Source organism: Cervus canadensis, chromosome 24 (assembly GCF_019320065.1).
Source record: "Cervus canadensis isolate Bull #8, Minnesota chromosome 24, ASM1932006v1, whole genome shotgun sequence".
Lineage (NCBI taxonomy): Eukaryota > Metazoa > Chordata > Mammalia > Artiodactyla > Cervidae > Cervus > Cervus canadensis.
Genome location: NC_057409.1, coordinates 42,529,659 through 42,554,136, shown reverse-complemented (window position 1 = coordinate 42,554,136; position 24,478 = coordinate 42,529,659). Strand labels below are relative to the sequence as shown.

General features: G+C 39.0%; 1 protein-coding gene across 19 annotated transcripts in view; it reads left to right on the top strand.

The window, feature by feature from the left end:
• Positions 1–547: 547 nt before the first annotated feature.
• ABI2 (abl interactor 2) overlaps positions 548–24,478 on the top strand; it is a 104,397-nt gene continuing 80,466 nt past the window's right edge. For 3 of the 19 annotated variants that reach the window (XM_043445080.1, XM_043445078.1, XM_043445063.1), the window contains exon 1: positions 555–905. In XM_043445080.1, the coding sequence (XP_043301015.1) occupies positions 789–905 (117 nt within the window). In that variant the 5' untranslated portion in view covers positions 555–788. Of the gene's footprint in view, positions 906–24,478 lie in introns of all 19 variants that reach the window. The other 16 variants (XM_043445067.1, XM_043445062.1, XM_043445071.1 and 13 more) reach the window with 10 other exon arrangements.

Genomic DNA, 24,478 nt, shown 5'->3' with positions numbered 1-24,478 from the left:
GCATAGAGCAAGTGGAAAAAGCTGAAGGCCAGAGGACAGGCGGAGGAGGAAAGAGCCGAGGCTCAGCTGGCAGGGGAAACGGCGCTAATCGGCAAACAGGTGCAAAGAGGCTGGAGGGTAGGAAATTTGGGATCAGGAAACTGAAATTTATTTATCCAAAGAGGGTGAATACGGTCAAAGATGAAGAGAAAAATTAAAAGTGGGGCGCACTTAAAGCTGCAAGGGAGTTCAGCGGGCTAATATTATCCCTCAAGCCACTACCACAGGGTTGGGCCGCAGGTTGAGGATAACGCCGAGGAGAGTCGCTGAAGAAGCCGACGGGAAGACCGCAGAGCCGGGTGGGCGTTCACGCCGGACTAACAAAGGCCGCGGGGTGCACTGCCCCAGCCACGCATCCTGCGGGGGCCGAAGAGTTAACCGCGCGCTCGACTCCCGCGCGCATCCCGGCCCCCACTCCCGCGGTCGCTAGGAGACGCCGGATGTGGGGGAGGGGCGGGCGGCGCGACCAAGGGTGGGAACCTTTTTCGGGCTCCCGGGGGTGGAGGGAGAGGAGCGCGCGTGCGCGCGCCGGGCCGGCTGTCGCCGCGGTGACCGTCCTCCGAGTCCATCGGCTCGCGCCCCGCCCCCGTTCCCGCTGCCCCCTCCCCTGTCGCGCGCGCGGGGGGTGTTTCTCGCTCCTCCCGGGTTGCCGCCGCCGTCGCCTCGGCTCCTCCTCTCCCAGTCTTGGGTTTCCCTGGCGCTCCTGCCGCCGCTGCCTCTGCGGTCTGTATGAGGAGGAGGATGTGAAGATGGCGGAGCTGCAGATGCTGCTGGAGGAGGAAATCCCGGGGGGCCGCCGGGCCCTCTTCGACAGTTACACGAATCTGGAACGGGTGGCCGATTACTGCGAGAACAACTACATCCAGGTGCGACGCGTCTCCCGGCCTGGGCGTGTTGGGCCTCTGGCTGCCGAGCGGCGCGTGGGGGACTCCCGGCCCGGGGGCCGCGCGCCTGGGGGCGTAGGGCGCACGGGGCCGAGGCCGCCGCGGGGACACAGTGCAGCTGAGCCCCCATGCAGGGGCAGAAGCAGGGTGGGAGCGGGAGAATGGGTGAGAATTCTCCGGTTGGAGGAAATTGTAGCTTTCAAGCATTTTTCAAAAGCCATGAATCAGTTCTCGGTGCGGGGTGTGTGTGTGCGTGTGTGTCCCCGCCTCCTCTCTTCTTCCCTCGGCCGCCTCCGCAATCGGTGCCCGTCAATTTTCGCGATGGCGGAGGAGGCGGAGAGTGGCATTTTCTGTTTGACAGAATCCTACTCCCCCATATGGCAAAGGGTTTGGGGTTTGATGGGTGGCCCCCACCCCCCAATCTCTGGAGGATTTTTGAGGCACTGTATTGCTGCAAAGTAAAAATGCCTTAGTTTTCTATTCATTTGAATACATCAAAAGATCAGCATGGTTTTTTTGGCTTGTTTTTAGGTTCTAACTGGGGATACAGTATAAGAGCAGCTGTCCCCCTTGTTGGAAGTTAATGCCAGTTTTCTTCTCTATGGAGAATGAGAAGCTGCATGATAATGGTATATTCCCTCCCGCCACCCCCCTCCAAGCCCGTTAGAAATAGCTAATTTGCCTGCAGGGAAAATGTTTGTGATTATCTTTCTGAGAGAAATGGGAAATAATTCTCACGGTTTAAATTTTCCTGTGATGGTTGGTTTGGCATCGGGACTCAGTGGTACACTGTATGTTTGTGTATGAAGGCGGAGGATATTGGGTGAGATGAAATTGAGCTGCTTCTGGAAGAAGCAAGATTGTGTGGATTAAAAACAATTTTTAAAAAAAAATTATTTGAAAGGATAGCTTAAGATGCACAATTTGCAAAGTCAGCATCTTTTGTTTTCTTTCTAGCTTATTCTGAATCATAGGTTCTACCTCCATCTTTTCCCTTCCCATTTAAGTTCTCTTGGGATATAGGTGGAAATGGAAGCAATATGTTAAATTGTTGCTTCACTATGGCCTTTTTTCCTCTCCCACCTCCATCTCTCCAGGCATCTTCACTAACATCAGCTATACTGGGAAGCATTCTCAAGTCTTGGTGTGAACCAAAGAAAAAAATAGGTGTTAAAATTTATAAGTTCAAAATTTTGTAAGGATCACATGGTTAATCAAGGATTGTATTGTAAGATATTACTTGATTAGACATATCCTGAGCACTGTGTTTTCTTGTATGGAATATTTGTACTGGAGAATGAATCAGACATAATCCAAGGCTTTTCCCTCTGAAGAGGCAGTTGAAAGTATGGCCAGTAGGAAAAGACAGAGTGTGTCTTGGGTCAAAGGTTCATACAGACAGTACAGTTGTCCATATTCATGGGGTGCTTTGCTGATACTGAGTGTGATAGGAGAGAGTAAAAGGTTGACATGCTTAGTTTTCACTAAATATATTTGAAAGTCTAATATGGGCCTGGCATTGTTAAGAGTTGCTATGTACCTAGTGTCTACAGAATTTCATAGTATATAGTTAGTGGGAAGACTGATCTGTAGCAGATGAATACCATTTTGAGTCTCAATTTATATTCTTAATGGGCTGCAGGTGAGAAGGACTGGAGGAAACTCTGCTATCCTCACTCTGGAAATTCACAGTCTCTAGGAGGGGCAAATTAAAAGGACTGAAGTAGTCATTACAATCCCTTTTGCAATATATTATGGGAAAGAGTTATAGGTCTCAGAAGAGAAACAGGGTGGAAAAGTGATTGGGTTACAGTTATCACTACTGATTTTTTTTTTTTTAAATTCTCTTTGGAAGATAATTTTTATTGTAATTTGAAGGTATAGATCCTCTTAGTTTGCAGTTGTTACATAAAGGTAAAAGTACCTGAATTGATAAAGCTAAGAGAGTAAAGGGATCAACAATTGTCATCACTACATTTCTTCCGGTTCAAAAGAGAAGAATGTGGCTGCCATCATTTGTCTTAGCAGTGGGACTCAGAATTTAATGCGGTGCTATTTTAAAATTCAGAATATAAGTGCTGATTAATAGAAATGGGTTTGGATTTTAAAATACCTTGTTTCTTCAATTTAGAACCTAAAATAGACGCTATTAGGATCCAGTGGGTATATTATTGGCGTTCTCTCGCCAGGTGACAACTTGTACATGATTTGTTTGTAGTAAAGTTGATAAATAGAACCTGATGATAGTGGATTTGTGCTGACTCAGCTGCACATTTGGCTGGCTCTTCTTGTAACCATCGAACTGACCAGCAGGGGTTCTGATGCAGCGTGTTGCCCTGCAATAGATGCAAGTCAATTAGTGATCCGCTGGTCAGTTTAGCCTTATTATAGCAACATGTCCTAACCACTAGCTCAAGTTAACTCACCTGATACTCATTTTATTTTGTTTAAGGACAGTTTTTGCCTGTAAAGCAGGAAAAAGACAAATTTATTGGTAGGTAACATGATAAGGTTCTTTGTTCAGTGTCCTTAAATGCCTGGTTTTATCCATGGGAATATAAAAATAAGATAAGAATATTCTAAATGTAGATTACATTTAGTGTAAAAATTGAGGAAAGGAAGAAAAATGGTGTTGTCCTTCTGAAGAGGCATACTGTTTAAATTGTTCCTATCATATGAAAATGTCCTTTAGAAATGTTATCTTTTGGCATTAAGAGTGATCAAATAGTGCTTGTATTAACACACACAAAATCTACCGAAGGGTTTAAGTGGTAGTTTTCAAGGTTACTAGCCTAGTTTACATTATAAATTTAAAAATCATCTTTAGTAAAAAAAAAAAAAAAAAGATTAGATGATTTTGTTTTATTTCAACCTCTAATAAAAAGTGATTGCCAAAATATTTTTCTAAAATGTGATGAAGAAAAGTTCTTAACTACAATTTCCTCTTTTCCTGATTGACTATTTCTTTCCTGTGAAAAAGGACTTTAGCTACTTTTTAATTATTTGGAGATATGTAACACTTGTGTTTTTCTTCTTCATTTATAAACATTGATTCCTAATCTAGTACATATTCAGAAACTTTTAAAATGTTTTGATTAACTTGGATCTACGTGTTTATAAATGAAGAACATTATAATAATATGGATTGCTTTAATGTTTTGGTAGATGAAATAAGACTAGATTTTTACTAAGTCTGGAAAACCAACTTGTTCATTTTTGTATTTTTCCTTTTGTTAGATAAAAAAAGTTACTGCTTTTTGTGAGTGATAATTCACATAGATACATAGTAAACTCCCATTATCCATTACTCGGAGTAAGAACAAAGTCATCCAATAAAATGGCTTTGCTCAGAAGAATAGAAACTGAGAATTTACTTTATGTTTTATCTGAAATATTTCTTTGTTTTAAATAACAGGAAAGATGTCATTCGTTTTCCTCTGTCAACAAGGATACTCAGAATTCATTAAAAATTGCAGGGAAGGTTTCTAAGGGGATAATAGAATCATAGCTTACTTGTCAGTTTCATTAAAAAGTAGTTACTGAAATGATACAAATATTTAAAATTCTTAATAAAAACCATACTCAATGTTGAAAAATTATTCAGTTCACTTCCTCAGTTGTGTCCAGCTGTTTGCGACCCGGTGGACTGCAGCACGCCAGGCCTCCCTGTCCATCACCAACTCCCGGAGCCTACTCAAACTCATGTTCATTGAGTTGTGATGCCATCCAACCATCTCATCACCTGTCGTCCCCTTCTTCTCCTGCCCCCAATCCCTCCCAGGATCAGGGTCTTTTCCAGTGAGTCAGTTCTTCGCATCAGGTGACCAAAGTATTGGAGTTTCAACTTTAGCATCAGTCTTTCAAATGAATATTCAGGACTGATCTCCTTTAGTATAGACTGGTTGGATCTCCTTGCAGTCCAAGGGACTCTCAAGAGTCTTCTCCAACACCACAGTTCAAAAGCATCAATTCTTCAGCGCTCAGCTTTCTTTATAGTCCAACTCTCACATCCATACAAGACTACTGGAAAAACCATAGCTTTGACCAGATGGACTTTTGTTGGCAAAGTAATGTCTTTCAAGAAGGAAGAAACATAAAATTGCCTAATCATCTTGAATATATATCTGGGATTTATAATTTTAAATCTTTTCATACACATGTGTATCATATATTTTTAAAATATTAGGTTCATGTTCTTTATTACCTTTATAACTTGATGTATTTTTTTAACTTTTTATTTTGTGTTGGGGTATAGCAGTGTTGTGATCATTTCAGGTGAATAGTGAAGGGGATCAGTCATACATGTATCCATTCTCCCCTAAACTCTCCTCCCATCCAGGTTGCCACATAACATTGAGCAGAGTTTCATGGGCCTTAAAATGGGTTATCCATTTTAAATACAGCAGCATGTACATGTCCATCCCAAACTCCCTAACTGTTCCTTTCCCCCAGTCTTCTCCTGTCACCAGCCAAAGTTTGTTTTCTCAAGTCTGTGAGTCTGTGTTTTTTAGGTTCATTTGTATAATTTCTTTTTAGATTCCACATACAAGGGATGTCATACGATATTTCCCCTTCTCTGTCTGACTTCACTTAGTATGACAACCTCCAGGCCCATCCATGTCACTGCAAATGTGTTATTTCATTCTTTTCTAATGGCTGAGCAATATTACATTGTATGTATTTACCACATCTTTATCCATCACTCTGTCTATAGACATTTAGGTTGCTTCCGTGTCTTGGCTACTGTAAACAGTGTTGCAGTGAATATTAGGGTGTGTTATACCGTGCTTTAAAAAGAAACTTTTAATGGTGCTAGTCATGACTTTATCTTTTATGAATGGCCATAGAGTATACAGAAGGGTTTGTATTTATGTGTTTAACTTCTGTTTGTTCTCACAAATAGAGAAATCTTAAAAGTGCCTAGAATGAAAGAGGAGACAGAGTAGAAATTTAAGGACTGGTGTTTACATCCTTTTCTTGACTTTTGTTTTTTACCTCCACAGAGAGGGGTGAACCATGTATGTGAACATCAGGCTGAATTAGGGAGATCGAATTTCCCTAGATTGAGGTGTGTAATGTGTAGTGTGTGATAGATTTGCTTCATTCCGGGTCGTCTTTCATCTCCCAAAGAATCTGTTGTTGAGTTGCTAAGTTGTGTCTGACACTTTTGCAACCCATGGACTGTAGCCTGCCACACTCCTCTGCTCATGGGATTTCCCAGTCAAGAATACTGGAGTGGGTTGCCATTTCCTTCTTCAGGGGATCTTCCCAACCCAGGGATTACCCGTGTCTCTTGCATCGGCAGGTGGCGGGTTCTATCACTGAGCCATCTGAGAAGCCCTCTCCCACAGAATAGTTTATAACCAAATAGACTTACTTATGTGTAGAATATATAGAGGAGATATTTTTGATGGTGAGATCTTTTGGATGGTTACTTACGTTTTAAAATGTAAAGAATTTTAATAACATGCAGTCGCGATGTGTATAAATGTAATCTTTTGTGGATAAAGAGAAGTATATTGAAAATTATATTTAGAGTATTTGCAGGCTTTTAATAGCTTATAAAGTGAAAGTTGCTCAGTCATGTCCGACTCTTAGCGACCCCATGGACTATTCAGTCCTTGGAATTCTCCAGGCCAGAATACTGGAGTGGGTACCCGTTCCCTTCTCCAGGGGATTTTTCCAACCCAGGGATTGAGTCCAGGTCTCCCACATTGCAGGCGGATTTTTTACCAGCTGAGCCACTAGGGAAGTCCCTTTAATAGCTTATGGTTGAATATTTATGAGAATTGTTAATAGGCTCGCTTAATAAAGTAGCAAATGGAATGACACCTTTGAATTTTTCATTTATTTTGTGTTCCTTGTCCAGGTATAAAGCTTCCAGAGGATAGATTTATATCTTAAAAGTTTTTTTTATATCCTTTCATTAGCCATAGGATGTTGTAGACACTAAATAACAGTCACTGAATGTCAGAAATACATACTGCAATATATCAGAGATTGCACTGAATAATTTTGTAGACTGGATGTAATGACCTCTAAACTTGCCTTGCAAGTTTTTCCCTTCTAGATACTGTAAGCAGCATTTATATTCTCTTCACATTACTATACAGTCATTACCTTGTAGGGAATAGAGTTTTACTTTTTATTCATATACAAATAACATACTTATATGTAGAAATTTTGGACTACAAAGCAGCTTCATCTTGAATCATTTGCAATACATATTTTTCAGTTTGATTTTTAAAGTTAGGTTTATTGAAGTGTAATACACATTGAATACAATTCACCTGTTTTAGGTAAAAAGGCTGTGAATTTTGACAAACTTATAAACCACCATGATATAACTTTTTTCTAGTGTTAGCCAGTGATGATGATAGTGATGAACATTTGCAAATGGTTTTTGGTGGGACATGTGTCTTTATCTCACTTGGGTGAGTTTAAGGAATTGGCTCTACGACGGCCCCCTGATGGCCTAGCGTGTATCCACACAGGTCACATGCGGAAGGCTTGAAGTGCAGGTGACCCGAGTCTTGCCGGAGCACCTGGTGGACTTGAGAAGCTTGGAGGGAGCTCCTCGTAGGCTTCTTTCTCTCCTTTCCCTGTCTCCCGCATGATACAGTTTCTCATCAGCTCCCGGTTCTGATGGGATGAGGCTTTCTGTTGCATCCTTTTGGGCAGAGCCGTGGCTGTACAACGTCAGGCGGTAGTGTGGCGTTGATTCCTCCCTCGCCGCAGGCTCACGGCGCCCATGCTGTAATCACGTGGCCCCTTGTGTTTTGGTGTGGCTCTGCTCAAGGACCTCAGCTTTTGCTCCTTATTCCTTACTCTATGTAAGCACCCAGCTTTCTGAATCTAATAGGAGCTTGTTAGGCCTGGAACAGTCTGTCAAGTCTCTCCTTGCCTGTGCTTGACAGCAAATATTTATAATACTGATTTTATAGGGTTATATGGTAAACAGATGCTTAACTTTATTTAAACTGCCAAACTCTTTTCCAAAGTGATGGTACCGTTTTGCATTCTTGCCAGCAAAGTATCAGTCGCTCTTCCTCGTCAGTACTTGGTTTTGTCAGGTTTTAAAATTTTAGCTGTTGTGATAGATGTTAGTTTTGTCACATTTGTTTTGTTTTGCATTTTCTCAATGACTAATCATGTCAAGCATTTTTTCATGTGCTTATTTACCATCTTTATGTCATCTTTGGTGAGATGTGTGTCCAGATCTTTCATCTGTTTAAAATTTTTTTAAATTGTTTTGAGAATTTTTTAATTATTCTGTGTACACATACTTATTAGATACATATTTTGCAAATAAGTTCTCCTAGTATGTGCCTTGTGTTTGCATTTTAAGTGTCTTTAACAGAGCATAAGTTTTATATATTTGAAGCTGATAGATCAGCTTCTTTTTTGGTTAATACTTTCGCCTAATCTAAAATCACAAAGATTTCTCCTATTTTTTTCTAGACGTTTTGTACTTTCTGATCTTACAGTTAAGTGTGTGATCCACCTATAATTTATCTACAGGAAGTGAAGTATGTCAAGGTTTAGTTTTTGCAGATTGTTGCCTAATTGCTTAGGAACCATTTGAGGAAAAGATTATTTTCTCCATTCTATTCCCTTGGCATCTTGTTGAAATCAGTTGACCATATGTGTCCAGGTATGTCTTGAACTCCATTTTGTTCCTTTAATACATACATATCAGTATATATACTTTGTCTATATCACATTGTAGCTTTGTAGTAAGTCTTGAAATCAGGTGATATGAATCTTACAGTTTGTTCTTTATCAGATTTGTTTTCGCCCTTCTAGGTTCTTTGCTTTCTCAGTATATGTTTTAGAATCAGCTTGTTCATTTCTGCAAACCTGCTGGGATTTTAATGAAATTGCACTGAATCTGTAGATATTTGGGGGCAATTTACACTTTTGACAGTACTGAGTCCTCCAATCTGTGGACTTGGTATTTCTATTTATTTAAGTATTCTTTGATTTATCTAGTCATTTTAGTGATTAGAATACTGATTTTGCACATTATCTTCCATATCCCTAATTGTTTAATGATTTTTATACTGTAATAGTTAATGTTTTGTAAAATCTTGGTTTGCAGTTGTTCATTACTAGTGTATAGAAATAGGACTGACTTGTGTATTGCCCTTTTATTCTGTGACCTTGCTAAATTTACATGTTAAACATAGTAGTTTTTTTTTTTTAAAGATTCTTTGGAATTTTTTAAATGTAGGTAATCACCAGCAAATGAAGCTAGTTTTATTTCTTCCTTTCCAGTCTTTGTTTTATTTACCTTTCTTACCTTATGGCACTGGCTGGAACCTCCAATCCGATGTTGAACAGGCGTGGTGAGAGCTCATATCCTTCACTTGTTCTCAGTCTTAGAGGGCAAGTGGCCAGTCTTCCACCGTTAACTATGTTATTAGCTGTCAGTTTTCATGTGTGTCTGTTATCAGGTGCAGGAAATCCTCTTATTCTTAATTTGCTCAGAATATCTTTTAAAATCAGGATTGAGTTCATATTTTGTTACATGCTTTTTTCCTGCATCTTTTGAGATGCTCATTTTATTTTCAGTCTTAATAAGGTAAATGACATTGTTTGATTGTACTATGGGTTTTGTAAAAATCTGCACTTAAAGGAAGTTCGATTAGTGAGGTGATGTGCATTCTGAGTTATATGACTTTGTTTTGCAAGAAATGGATTTAAACTAATGTCTAGGAATTTGCTATAATCATTAAGCTTGGTCAAACAGGTTTATATTGTATATTAACTGCTACTGGGCTATGCGCTTTATTTGTGTATGCAAAAGGACTTTATAAAGGCTGAATGCATTGTTATTTTAAAAACCTTAAATTTCTTTTCATGTTGAGAGCATCACAATAGCTACAAAATCCTGAAAATATGTAGGTTATTTTAAATTGTAATTTTGCCAATTAAATAGTGTAGTACATAGTAAAGATAATTTTAGTGGCCGTGTGACTGAAAAGTTAATCTGTCTCAGTTGTTAATCTGTAAGGTGTTAGAATTATAGCAGCTATTTCATAGGGTAGTTGTAAAGATTCAATGAGATAATACAGCTAAAACAATACGTGTCTAATCAAATTTAAGACTGTCAATTTTTGAGATGCTCTATATTATGTGCCACTAACTTAATGAACATTGCCACTTAAACACTTAAAATACTGCTACTTAACCCTCATGATGCGTTTCAGTTTTGGTAATGTTAAAAGAGGAAAAACTATTCATGCTACAATCAGTGAAACATGGTTTATCATTATTGATGTATATTGAAGACTTATATCATTTATTTTTGTCATTTTTTTTTACACAGCTCTTTTGGGGGCATGTCTTATAATGGTTACTTTCTTTAAGATTTTTGATAGGATGAGATGCTAGATTTCTTCCATGCTAATTTCATTTTTCTTATTGTGTGCAACTGTACTGTGATTGAATTTCTTTAGTTAAGCAGAATTTCATAGCTTTTACAACTAAACTACATTATATAAAGTTATATTTCACATTCACAGATGCGTAAGTAGTTCATTTTAACTTTTTGGAAATTGTGACAAACTATGAATACTTATGGATATCCTGGGTTAAAGTACTTTGTCTCCAAACTTAATTGCTTTAGAGTGATACTTCTTGACTTTTTACATCTCTTGCCCTCCTTTGATAAATACAAAAATCAGCCAGCCACCTTCTCTTACCCAGTTTATGGTTGTATGTTGACTTAGAATGTAACCACCATAACTTTGAGCATTTCTAGCAATTTGCCAAGATGAAGGAATTTACATGAGTTAGGCCTTCTAGAGTAAATATCTATTGAGGTAACAAATTCTGCAAAGTTCAGAGGTTCAGAGCTGAGTCTTCAGGTTACATATGACAAAATACTATGTTTTAGTTTAAAACCACTGTCTTCTTGGGCTTCCCTGATGGCTCAGATGGTGAGGAATCTACCCAGGCCAGAATAGCGGAGTGGGTAGCCTTTCCCTTCTCCAGGGGATCTTCCCAATCCAGGAATCGAACCCAGGTCTCCCGCATTGCAGGCAGATTCTTTACCAGCTGAGCCCCAAGGGAAGCCCGCAATGCAGGAGACTGGGATTCAGTCCCTGGGTTGGAAAGATTCCCTGGAGAAGGAACTGGCAACCCACTCCAGTATTCTTGCCTGGAGAACCCCGTGAACAGAGGAGCCTGGCGGGCTACAGTTCATGGGGTCACAAAGAGTTGGACACGACTGAGTGGCTGATACACACACACACACACTTGCTTTTATTTTGAAGTAGATGGATGAAGAAATTTATTTTAAATGCTAAGGTGTTTAACTTGATACTATACCTTTTGAGTGTACAACCTTATATGGTTTTAAAAGGTATTTTCAAATTCAGATGAAGATTTGTTATACAAAAATTCTGATACATGTAGTTTTTAATTTCTAAATACTTAAACTGTTGCATTAATTTCCTATTGCTGCTATAACAAATTATCAAAAATTTAGCATCTTGAAGTACCATGAACTTACTATTTAATAGTTCTGGAGGTCAGAAGTCTGAAATGGGTCACAGGAGCTGTGTTTCATTCTGGAAGCTGTAGGGAGGAGTCCGTCTCCTTACCTTGTCCAGCTTTACGAGGCCACCCACATTCTCTAGTCGGTGCCCCTCTTTCAGTTCCCTGGGTAGCAGTGGCATCGCTCAGACCCTGCTTCCATTTCCACATCTCTGACTGTCCCCCTGCGACCATCATCACTTCCCCTTCTCTTTGTCTTGCTTCTTTTGCCCTGTTGCCTTCTCTGATCCTAATCCTCTCCCTCCCTCTTATAAAGTCTTTGTTATTACATTGGATCCAGTCACATAACCTTCCAGAGAAGGCAATGGCACCCCACTCCAGTACTCTTGCCTGGAAAATCCCATGGGGTCGCTAAGAGTCAGACACAACTGAGTGACTTCCCTTTCACTTTTCACTTTCATTCATTGGAGAAGGAAATGGCAACCCACTCCAGTGTTCTTCCCTGCAGAATCCCAGGGACAGGGGAGCCTGGTGGGCTGCCATCTGTGGGGTCACACAGAGTCGGACACGACTGAAGCGACTTAGCAGCAGCAGCATAACCTTCCCATCTCAGGATCTTAACTTTTCATTTGCAAAGTCCCTTTTGCCACATCAGGTAACATACTCACAAATTCCAGGGATTAGGATGTGATCATCTGTGAAAGGGCCACTATGCAGCCTACCACAGTATCTGAACATAGCTTCTCCTGTAGCTGTTCCTCTATCAGTAAATGACAGCTCTGACTTCTTAATACTGAAACCAAAAACCTTAGTATCACCATTGACTTCTCCTTTGCAATAACAAGTAGTTCTGTCTTCATATTCCTGGATCTGACTACTCTTCACTACCTCTCCTGCTACCATCCTGGCCCAAGTCACCATTATCCCTTACTTAGATTATAGCAATAGCCTTTCAGCTAGTCTTGGAATAGCAGACAGAATGAGCTTTAAAAATCTAAATCAAACGATACCACTGTTCTGTTAAATACTTAGGGACTTCTCAGTGTAAGAACCAGAATCTTTAAAATTGCATGCAGGGCACGGATGATCTAGTTTCTGGTCTTGAATTGTCTGCCTTTCCTTTGCTCATTCTGCTCCAGCCGCTTTGACTGGTGTCCCTTTTTTTCTTTTTCTTTTTTTTTTTTTAATATTTCTTTGGCTGTGCTGAATCTTAGTTGCAGTACACGGGATCTTTGGTTGCTGCATGTGGGATCTAGTTCCCTAACCAGGGACCAGACTTGGGGCCCCTTGCTTTGGGAGCATGGGAGTCTTAGCCCCTGGACCACCAGGGAGGTTCCTTGGCCTCCTTTTCTTGAACATACCAGGCCTACTTCTTCCTTAGGACCTTTTTAGTTTGCATTTACTGTGATTGAATCTTTTACCTCCTTTAGGCTTTTGCTCAAATGTCTTCTTGATTCCTTCCTGATCTGTGTAAAATTGTAACATAGTCCCTGCCTTTTGTTCACACTCCTCTTTGCTTGTACTTTTCTTTCCATATTTATTTTTCTTCATATTACTTATAATTTAACAAGCAGTATATTTATTTATCTCCCTCTTTCCTGATGGCTCAGTTGGTAAAGAATCTGCCTGCAATGCAGGGGACCCCAATTCGATTCCTGGGTCAGAAAGACTCTTGGAGAAGGGATAGGCTACCCACTCCAGTATTCTTGGGCTTCCCTTGTGGCTCAGCCGGTAAAGAATCCACCTGCAGTGCGGGAGACCTGGGTTTGATCCCTGGGTTGGGAAGGTCCCCTGGAGAAGGGAAATGCTACCCACTCCAGTATTCTGGCCTAGAAAATTCCATGGACTGTATAGTCCATGGGGTTTCAAAGAGTTGGACACGACTGAGCTACTTTCACTTTCTGGCATGTGAGTGATATAAGTAAGGTGGGGAGTTTTGCTTCTTTCACTATCAGCATATGGAACAGTGCCATATAGGCATTCAATAAATATTCAGTGTTTGTTAAGTGAATAAATCAGGTGTTTTCTGGTAAGCAGTATAAAATATATTTGAGAGAAGGGAAATAAATTACTTTGCTAAAGTTGAAGAGGTTGTAGATTTATGTACGTGTAAATGAAACTGGTGCATACTTTTCATTTGCCCAGCATATTTACTGTAGATACGACTGACAGAACTGACAGTGCTATTTCAAACAGGCTTCCCTGGCAGCACAAATGGGAAAGGATCTCCTGCAATGCAGGAGACCTGGGTTCGATCCCTGGGTCTGGAAGATCTCCTGGAGAAGGGAATGGTAACCCACTCCAAATATTCTTGCCTGGAGAATCTCATGGACAGAGAAGCCTGGCAGGCTGCAGTCCATGGGGTCACAAAGAGTTGGACACAGCCGAGCAGCTCAGCACACATGCACACATTTCAAACGCTGCTGGTGCCATGGAGTTAATTCAGTTCAACTCCTTTTACTTTGTTGTTGTTCAGTCGCTCAGTCACGTCTGTCTCTTTGCAACTCGATGGACTGTAGCACATCAGTCTTCCCTGCCCTTTGCAATCACCCAGAGTTTGCTCAAACTCATGTCTGTTGAATCGGTGATGCCATCCAACCATCTCATCCTCTGTTGTCCCCTTCTCCTCCTGTCTTCAATCTTTCCCAGCATCACAGTCTTTTCCAGTGAGTCAGTTCTTCGCATCAGGTGACCAGTGTATTGGAGCTTCAACATTAGTCCTTCCAATGATTATTAAGAGTTGACTTCCTTTAGGATTGACTGGTTTGATCTCCTTACTGTCAAAGTGGCTCTCGAGTCTTCTCCAATACTCCAGTTTGAAAGCATTCTTTGACACTCAGCCTTCTTTATGGTCCAACTCTCATATCCACACATGACTACTGAAAAAACCATAGCTTTGACTAGACCTTTGTCGGCAAAGTGGTGTCGCTGCTTTTTAATACGCTGACTAGGTTTGTCGTAGCATTTCTTCCAAGGAGCAAGTATCTTTTAATTTCATGGCTGCAGTCACTGTCAGCAGTGATTTTGGAGCCCAAGAAAATAAACTCTGTCACTGTTTTCATTGTTTCCCCATCTGTTAGCCATGAAATTTTAGGACTGGATGCCATGATCTTCATTTTTTGAATGTTGAGTTTTAAGCCAGCTTTTTCACTGTCTTCTTTTACCTTCCTCAAGAAGCTCCTTAATTCCTTTTCATTTTCTGCCATGAGCATGGTGTTATCTGCATCTGAGGTTATTGATGTTTCTCCTGACAGCCTTGATTCCAGCTTGTGCTTCATCCAGTTGGCTTTTTGCATGATGTACTCTGTATGTAAGTTAAATGAGCAGGGTGTCAATATACAGCCTTGACATACCCCTTTCCCAGTTTTGAACCAGTTCATTGTTCCATGTCTTGTTCTAACTGTTGGTTCTTGACCTGCATACAGATTTCTCAGGAGGCAGGTCAGGTGGTCTGGTATTGCCATCTCTTTTAAGAATTTTCTACAGTTTGTTGTGATCCACACAGTCAAAGACTTTAGCATAGACAGTGAAGCAGAAGTAAATGTTCTCCTGAAATTTCTTTGCTTTTTCTGTGATCCAACAGACGTTGGCAGTTTGATCTCTGGTTTCTCTGCGTTTTCTCAATCCAGCTTTTACATCTGGAAGTTTACAGTTCACATACTCTTGGAGCCTAGCTTGGAGAATTTTGAGCATTATTTTGCTAGCATGTGAAATGACTGCAGTTGTGCAGTAGTTTGAACATTCTTTGGCACTGCCCTCCTTTTGATTGGAATGAAAACTAACCTCTTCCAGTCCTGTGGCCACTGCTGAGTTTTCCAAATTTGTTGGCGTATTGAGTGCATCACTTGAACACCATCTTCTGTTTGTTGTTCCCCTCTGTTTCTTTGCATTGATCAACTGAGGAAGACTTTCTTATCTCTCCTTGCAGTTCTTTGGAACCCTGCATTCAGATGGGTGTACCTTTTCTTTTCTCCTTTGCCTTTAACTTCTCTTCTTTTCTCAGCTCTTTGTAAGACTTCCTCAGACAACCATTTTACCTTTTTGTGTTTCTTTTTCTTGGGGATGATTTAGATCACCACCTCCTGTACAATGTTAGGAACCTTTGTCCATAGTTCTTCAGACACTCAATCAGATCTAATCCCTTGAATCTGTCACTTCCATTGTATAATTGTAAGGGATTTGGTTTAGGTCACACCTGAATGGTCTAGTGGTTTTCCCTACTTTCTTCAGTTTAAGTCTTTGACTTAGTGCAGGTCTTATTCTACAGAGGATGCTCATCAGATGTCTGAACTGATCTACATCTTCTTGGGAACTAAGGAGCAGAGATATTCCTGTTTTTAAAAATCAGAGAAGTAAACTCAAGGTTACCTCCGACTCTGCTAAAGTAAAATTTGGCACGGGGGGAAAGCATATTTAATATGTTCTCTGTGTCCCCTGTGCTTTGTTAGGATGTTTGCGCTTAAGACTCGCACCACTTCAGATTTTCATTATACGTATTTTTCATTTGAAAAATATTTATTGAGCATTTATCCATGCTAGAAAATCAGTGGTAAGTAAGTAATGGAGCTGAGGGTCTTAATTCTGTTACCTATTTTGTTTCCTATGAAGAGCTTATGTTGTAAATTCTGAATGAGTGGGATTTGAACTAAAGATAACATGAGCCTATTTTTCTTTTGTTGTTCTTACTGACTGTTATTTGGCTGTATCCACTTATCTCTTGAAGACTTTGAATAGAGGCAAGAAGATGCATTGTGAGGCGTTACCAGAATCTACAAAACAAGATTGAATAGGGGAAGCCAGTAAGGAATACCAGCCGTTTTCAATATGTGGTACCACATGCTTTCTGCCAGGAGATAGTGTTTGAATAATGATTCCTTATTTTCTCATTTAAAATCTTTTATTCTAAGTCTGCAAGAGCAGGCCAGACTCACAAAAAGAATTTGAATCACTTAACTTAATAGATACCACTATTATATTTTTGAGAGAACACGGAATTAAAGTTTATTGACGTTAAGTTTATTTTGTTTCTGGTTTTTTTATCATCCATACATCTGTTTATAGTGTATTAATATAATTATGGATTTTATTTGTGTGTAAGTAATAAAATCTACTCATAATTTAAATTTAATGTCAGCAGTTTAGTTTGTGGTATAAACATGTTAGGTACATGTACATTTAGTACCCAGTCCTCTAGTATTTCTTATTATTTGGTAAACACTCAGGGGCCTTGTATAAATTTCTCCAAGTGACTATGTACTGTTTTTTCCTCAAGCTTTATTGAGATATAATTGACATGCATCATTGTAAGTGTGTGTTCAACATGATCATTTATAACTGGTTCACAATGTGATGATTTGATAGTGTGATGATTTGTTACACCTGTAGGGAACTGATTAGCAGAGTATGATTAGTAAACACCCCCATCACCTCATGTGATTTAAGTTTTTTAAAATTGTGAGAACATTTAAGATCTATTCTCATAGTGACTTTCATGTGTATACTATAGTATTTTAACTATAGTCATGCTGTGCATTAGATCTCCAGAACTGATTCATCTAATAACTGGAAGTTTGTATTAAAATTTTTTTTGTTGATGTACAGTTGATTGATAATGTTAATTCCTTCTGTATAGAAAAGTGACTCAATTATATATATATATATATATATATATATATGGATTCTTTTTCATCTTCTTTCCTATTGCGGTTTGTCACAGGATATGAATATAGTTTCTTGTGCTATGCTGTGGCACTTTGTTGAAAGTTTGTACCCTTTGATCAATATTTCCCCATTTCTCCCATCCCTACCCCCTGACAACTACCATCTTCCCTACTCGCTTGGCTATTTTAGATTTCATGTACCTGTTACCTTTGTCTGTCTGATGGTGGCCATTCTGACGTGTGGGAGGTGATGCCTTACTGTGGTTTTGGTCTGTGTTCCCTGTGATTACTGATGCTGAGCATCTTCTCCTGTATCTGTGCTCTTTAGAGAAATATCTGTTTAGTTCCTTTACCCATTTTTAAATTATTTCGTTTTTTGCTCTTGAGTTGTATGAATTTCCTTATACATTTTGGGTATTAATCCCTCATTAGGTACCTGATTTGCAGATATTTTCTCCCATTAGACAGGTTGGCTTTTGATTTTGTTGATTTCTTTTGCTGTTTAGAAGTTTTTTATTTTGATGTAGTTTCACATGTTTGTTTTTGCTTGTACTTTGGTGTTACATCTAAAAAGTTGTTGCCTAGACCAGTGTCAAGGAGCTTTTTTCCCTGCCTTTTTAAAGGAGTTTTTCTTCTAGGGGTTTCAGGTCTTATATCTAAGTCTTTACTCCATTTTAAGTTAATTTTGCTGAGTGGTACAAGTTAGGGGTCCAGTTTTATTTATTCTTCTGCATGTCCTTATCCAGTTTCCCCAGCACTGTTTATTGAAGAGACTATCCTTTCCTCAATGAAAGTTCTTGACTTCTTAGTCAAATATTAGTTGACTGTATATTGACTATATATATATATTGAAGGTTTTACTTCTGGACTCTCGGTTCCACCGGTGTCTTTTTCTATGCTAGTAATCATACTGTTTTGATTACCCTGGCTTTGTAACCCCTGGAGAAGGAAATGGCAACCCACTCCAGTATTCCTGCCTGGAAAATCCCATGGATGGAGGAGCCTGGCAGGCTACAGCCCATGGGGTCACAAAGTTGGACATGACCGAGTGACTTCACTTCACTTTCATTTCAGCTTTGTAATAATTGTGAAATCAGAAAGTGTGATGCCTCTAGTTTGTTCTTCTTTCTCAGGATTGTTTGGCTATTCAGGGTCTTTTGTTATTTCCTATGAATTTTAGAATTATTTTTTCTATTTCTGTGAAAAATGTGGCACTGTTTCTTAGAATCCTGACTGATATGCCTCTGGTCTCCAAGGGGATTATTTAACATAGTACTCAGCCATATAATTGATTTGTGCTTTTTAGTTTTTTCTTGCCTCTGCAAATGTTGTAAAGCTTGGTGTGTTACTGGTAAGACATTGTTAGTTGTTTTTAGCTATAGAGAGAAACTATGATGCATTTAAATTTGTGCTGTACTGCTGTGTATTGAAATTCTAATAATCTATCTTGCCTTGGAATTAGTGTCATATGATTTTTTTCTGTCTGTAAGGAAGAGGTGGAGGAACACATTTCAAAGACGTCTGTTGTCTTACCTAGCCTGTCGAGACTTCTAACTTGAATTTTTATTTACATTTGTGATCATCTGTTCTTTAATATTTTCCCTCATTGTGGATACTTTTTTGATAGGAAAATCGATCTATAAATAATTGTTCCAGTGTTTGTAATTGTAATTATAAATTATTTCAGAACTGTGGAGAAAATATATCATGGCCTTATCTTGTTAGTTTTTGGAGTTTAATTGTTTGTTTTTTGTTAATCCAGGTATAAATAAAGCCAATTAAGGATTTAGAGGTATTTCTAGTTCACTAGGACCTGAAGTGCCAAATGTTACTGTTGATTTATATTTTTCCATGTGTCCCTTACATTCACAGTAAACTTTGTGCTTTAGTTTGTTTAGAAAGGATCCTACCTAGTAGCATAAAGTTACTATTTCATAATTAGCCCTAAAGCCTATCTATCGTGAACATTTTATTCATAGAGAACTTAATCTTTAATGATAGTTTAAAAAAACCCACTGTGTGAGTAATTTAAGTACTAAAAATATATTCTGATGACAAAGCAAAGAATAATATAATTTTTTGTAAATTAAAATTAGATGGGATTGCTTTGTGTTAAAAATTAGCTTGTAATTCTATATTGAGTTTTCCAAATAAGACTTCAGAATAATAAGCTCTTTCCCAGCTACTAAAATCTTTGAGAAATTAGTGTTGCAGACATGTACAAACCAAAGAAGTCGTCCAAATACCACTGGTGTTTGGCATCTTTTTCAGGTTTATGCTAATAAAAAAGAATACTTTATTGTGTCTTTGTGGAAAATATTTCTGCTTGGAGAAATAAGAGGCTGCTAAACATGTCTGTCACCTATTTGTATGATAATACCATGTTGCTAACTGAGCAATCACATCAATTATAAGAAAGAAGTAATCTGCTATTTCTTGGGTTTTGCTTATCCAATACTAGAGTTATGGGATCATAAATAGAGCATACTTCTCCTTTTCATAATTCCTATAGTCTTTGAGTCCTTTTTACTGTTTTTGGTTGTTAAATACCTTTCTTCTCCACCCCACCCCTTCCCCACCTTTTAGCTTTAGGGGCTGTAAACCTGTGTTCTTTTCCTCTGGTCCCATCTTTCTGTTAAGACTTGCCTGTGGGGGGAGTAACATTAACCTGTAAAGTAGGAAAAGGTGAACCAGCCTGCTCTGGGGAGAGCAGAGGGAAAACAGTAAACCTGTGGCTGGAAGGAGGGTACGCTTTGTGAACTGGAGTTCCCTTCACATTTTCACCCTTTACTCCCGCTGTCATTGTTGAGTGGAACAGTCATGTCCGGCTCTCTCGTGACCCCATGGACTGTAGCCCACTAGGCTTCTCTGTCCATGGGATTTTCCAGGCAAGAATACTGGAATACGTTACTGTTTCCTGTTCTCCAAGGGATCTTCCCAGCCCAGGAGTCAATCCTGCGTTGGCAGGGGGATTCTTTATCGCTGACTCTCCAGGGAAGCCACACTCTTGCTTTATCAGCTTTTAGATTTGACTCAGTAGACCCTGTACTTAGAACCCTTGGTTTTGCTACCCTACTTCATATGCTGAAGTGGAGTTTTAAATTTACCCAGTCATTAATTTTTCATTTACTAAACTTGAATTTGTCTTAATTTTGTGTCGTTTTCATTTATTTAGATAGTATTGTTTTCTGAGTATCAAGTGGAGTTTTTCTCCTTAAATCATAATTAAGCTGTAGTGATTGCCCAAGCTGAGCATCAGGTACTTCTGTTGTTGTTGGTTTGTAGGCACTGAATGTCCCTCAGAGAATAATGATTCATCAAGATGTGGTAAGCAAAAAAATGATGGATTAGTTTGTGGCCCAACCATAGAAGTGAGTTGAGTGGAAAGCTTTTGTTTTTAGCATAAATATCATGAGATCTAAATTTCATTTCTACAATTCTATTAGTGATTCATTTTTTATTTTTTGCTTTTTTTTCAACTGAAAATGGAAAGGATGATATCCTGACTCCTGTTTACTTAAGTTTTGTTTATAAATCAAAGATATACTGGTTTTCAGCTAATAATTATTCTTATGTGTGAGATTCTGGTGGCACGTGTGAGTTGCTCAGTCATGTCTCACTCTTTGCGACCCCACAGACTATATATAGCCTGCCAGGCTTCTCTGTCCATGGAATTCTCCAGACAAGAATACTGGAGTGGATTGCCATTCCTTTCTCCAAAGAATTGAAAATAAATAAACTGTTCTCAAGATCATCTAGCCCTACAACCCCATAATGGAAATAGGATAAATATAAGGCTTCCCAGGTGGCACTAGTGGTGAAGAAGCTGGCTGCCAGCGCAAGAAACATAAGAGATACAGGTTCGATCCTTGAGACAGGGAGATCCCCTGGAGGAAGGCATGGCAACGCACTGCAGTATTCTTGCGTGGAGAATCCTATGGACAGAGGAGCCTGACTGGCTACAGTCCATACGGCCGCAAAGAGTCAGACAACTGAAGTGACTGGCATGTCCACACAGAAATAACCATAGCATGATAAAATTACCTCCCACGGAAAAAGTGCAAGAAGAAATGGGAACTGTCTTCTGATAGCTCAATTCATCACACATTTGTTGATTTCCATCTGTAACAGGCTTTCTGGTCAGCTGAGAGAACAGACATAAAGAAGCCCTGTTTTAACTAGTTGGGAATAGAAATTATATGAAGACTGAGGTGATAGTTTTGAAATACTTTAGATTTATTCTGAACAAACTGTATTATATAACACCTAGTATGACTCTTAGATTTCAAACTGGAAAATTGTAGTTGCTGGTTTAATTACTGTATCTTGGGCTAATGAGTTTTTGGGTTGGTAGTTCGGGTAAGGCCTGATAGTTGTGTCACAAAAAATTATATAAGAGGTGTTTTTTTGTTTTTTTTTGTTTTTGGTAATGTCAGAAACTATGGTTTATGTGCTTTCTAGATATTAGAGTTTGGCCATTAACCTGGTGGTGATATAGTAACATGAGAGAGAAATTATTTGAAAGAGAAAGTGTTTAGCAACTGCATCTTAAGTAAAAATAAATATAATAAAGTTTGTCTTTTTAAGTTTATTTATTCCTCCTAATAGTCTCCACATTAAACGTGAAAAGTTCCTTAAAGCTGTTATTTTAATTGGTATTGAAGCACACAGGTGGTAATTAGTTTAAGAAGTAATGGTTAAAAAAAAAAACATGCATAGTTTATATGTAAGCCTTTAAATAGTGAAGTGACTATTAAAGACTTTATATGCTTAATTATATGTTGACAGGATTATTAGAAGTTGACTTAAAAAAGTTGACTTAAGAGCCAAATTGTTTCTGTTGAAGTATAGTTGATTTCCAGTTTTGTATCAGTTACTGCTGTACAACAGTGATTCAGTTATACATATATATATGCATAATGTATACACACACACACATGTATAATGTATATATAATGTATGTATATATATAATGTATATATAATAACATTCTTTTTTAATATATTCTTTTCCATTATAGTTTATCATAGGATGTTGAACATAGTTCTCTGTGCCATGCAGTAGGACCTTGCTGCTTATCCACTCCATATATAAAAGCCTACATCTGCTAACCCCAACCTCCCACTCCTTCCCTCCCCCATCCCCATCCCCCCTGGCGACCACATGTCTGTTCTAAGAGTCAGAATTTAATGATGGTGAAACCTTAAGTTACTGGAAGCATCTCATTTTTTTCAAAACTCAACAATAATTTAATATAACTCCATTATGTTGAAGTAAGGAATTGCAGTTTTAATTTAAACTTTCTTATTTTCTGAATCATTGGGAAATAGGCTGCTGACCTGATGTCTCATCACTCCTTAAGATTTTAGTGGTATTTCTTGCAAAAAAGATCATTTTTACACGTAATCACAAAACCATTAAAATCAGGAAATAATATTGATGTATTACTTTCATTGTGAAATCCTCAGATTGTCATCCAGGTTTTACCAACTACCCTTTCAAGATCTTTATAAAGAAAAAATCCAGTTCAGAAATAGTATTACATTTACTTTTCAAAACTCTTGGTTTCATTGAGTCTGAAACAGTTCCTTATTTCTTCACCTTTCTTTGATTTTTATGACCATAACATTTTTGAAGATTATAGGTAGTTTTTTTTTAATGGTGTCCTTCAGTTACTATATTCTGGTTTCTTCATGAGTAGATTCAAGTTATATATTTTTGGTGGGAGTGTCACAGAAATGATGCTGATATTTTCTTCCTGTCAGGTTGATACTCATTTCGATCACTTGATTACCAGTGTGTTTGACAGGTTTCTCCATTGGTGAAATTATCCTTAAAACATTTCTCTTTGTAGATATTAAATACCTTGTGGGAAGGTGGTGGTGGTGGTTCTGTCGCTCAGTCGTGTCCAGCTCTTGGCAACCCCGTGGATTGCAGCAGACCAGGCTTCCCTGTCCTTTACCGTCACCTTGTTACTATGCGTGTATCTCATTCGTCATTAAGCTTTAAGCTCATTTTATTCAGTGGGTTATAACCATTTTTATCATTATTTGAGGCTCAAATTGCCTTAGATATGGCCCCTTTATATTATTTTTATTTGTGATGAAAACATCTTTCTTTGATATTGTATCTCTTTTTCTTCAGTGTTTCAAATGAGGGCGTTCCTGATGCTCAGACAGTATAGAGATAACACAATCTTTGCTGAAAATATTGCTTATTTCAGAGATGTGTGAATGCCTTTAGTTGGCCTACTGCCAGCCAGCAGCCTTACTGCAACAGGTACTTAGCTATAACAATGATCCTTCATAATTACTGGAAATTTGAATACACTGAAAGTTCTTACAACCCGGGAATGTCTCCAGTGAAGCCATAGTAGGTTGAAGTGATGCAGGTCCCCAAGACCACTCTCAGGTTTGACAGTTTTCTGGAGGGAGTCACAGAACTCAGAACCAGTGTTATTTCACAGTTACGATTTACTGCACTAAAGTATTTAGGATAAAATTAGCAAAGAAAAAAGGCACATAGGCTGGATGGAGCCCAGAGACCATACCCGAACATCCAGTGTTCCTCTCCCAGTGGAGCTGTGCAAGTGCATGTAACCCTTCTGGCAATATCGTGTGACGACACGTGAAGTGTTGCCAACTGGAGGAGCTCAGTCATGTCTGTATGGAGTGCTCTTGTGACTAAGCTTAGCCCTAGGCTCCCCGTCCCCACCCTGAGAGATCAACCTGGGCTTCTTATGAACACAGGAGGTGTTTGTCATAAAGCACATTGTTAGCAAGCTGTCCGATGCTGCTCCAGCTCACAGGTGTACAAAGGTACTCTAATCAGGCAACATATTCCAGGGACTTACACTTTTTCTCCCAGGATCTGGTCGAGGGTCAGACCTTTCTTTGGAATGGTAGGTATTGAACACCCCAAGCCTGCTGCAGTTAGTCACGTCCAATTAAAAACGAAATGAATATTGTAAGGAAGGAAAAAAAATCTTTGTACTGAATTCTTTGCAGTGCTAATGTTTGTCACAGAGAAGTGACTTGTTTTGGACACAGAGATACTGAAATGGACTATAACTTAGGGAAAATTTCAGAATCAGTGCAATCAAATAAGACTGTTGCGTAGGACACCCTTCCAGCCACTTTGATATCCTGAGTAGAAGCAATCAGTAGTTAGCATAACAGTGTCACAGAAGTCAAGTTTATATAATAATTTGTTGGGGCTTCCCTGGTGGCTCAGAGGTTAAAGCGTCTGCCTGAAATGCAGGAGACCTGGGTTCGATCCCTGGGTCGGGAAGATCCCCTGGAGAAGGAAATGGCAACCCACTCCAGTATTCTTGCTTGGAGAATCCCATGGATGGAGGAGCCTGGTGGGCTATAGTCCAGACTTCACTCACTC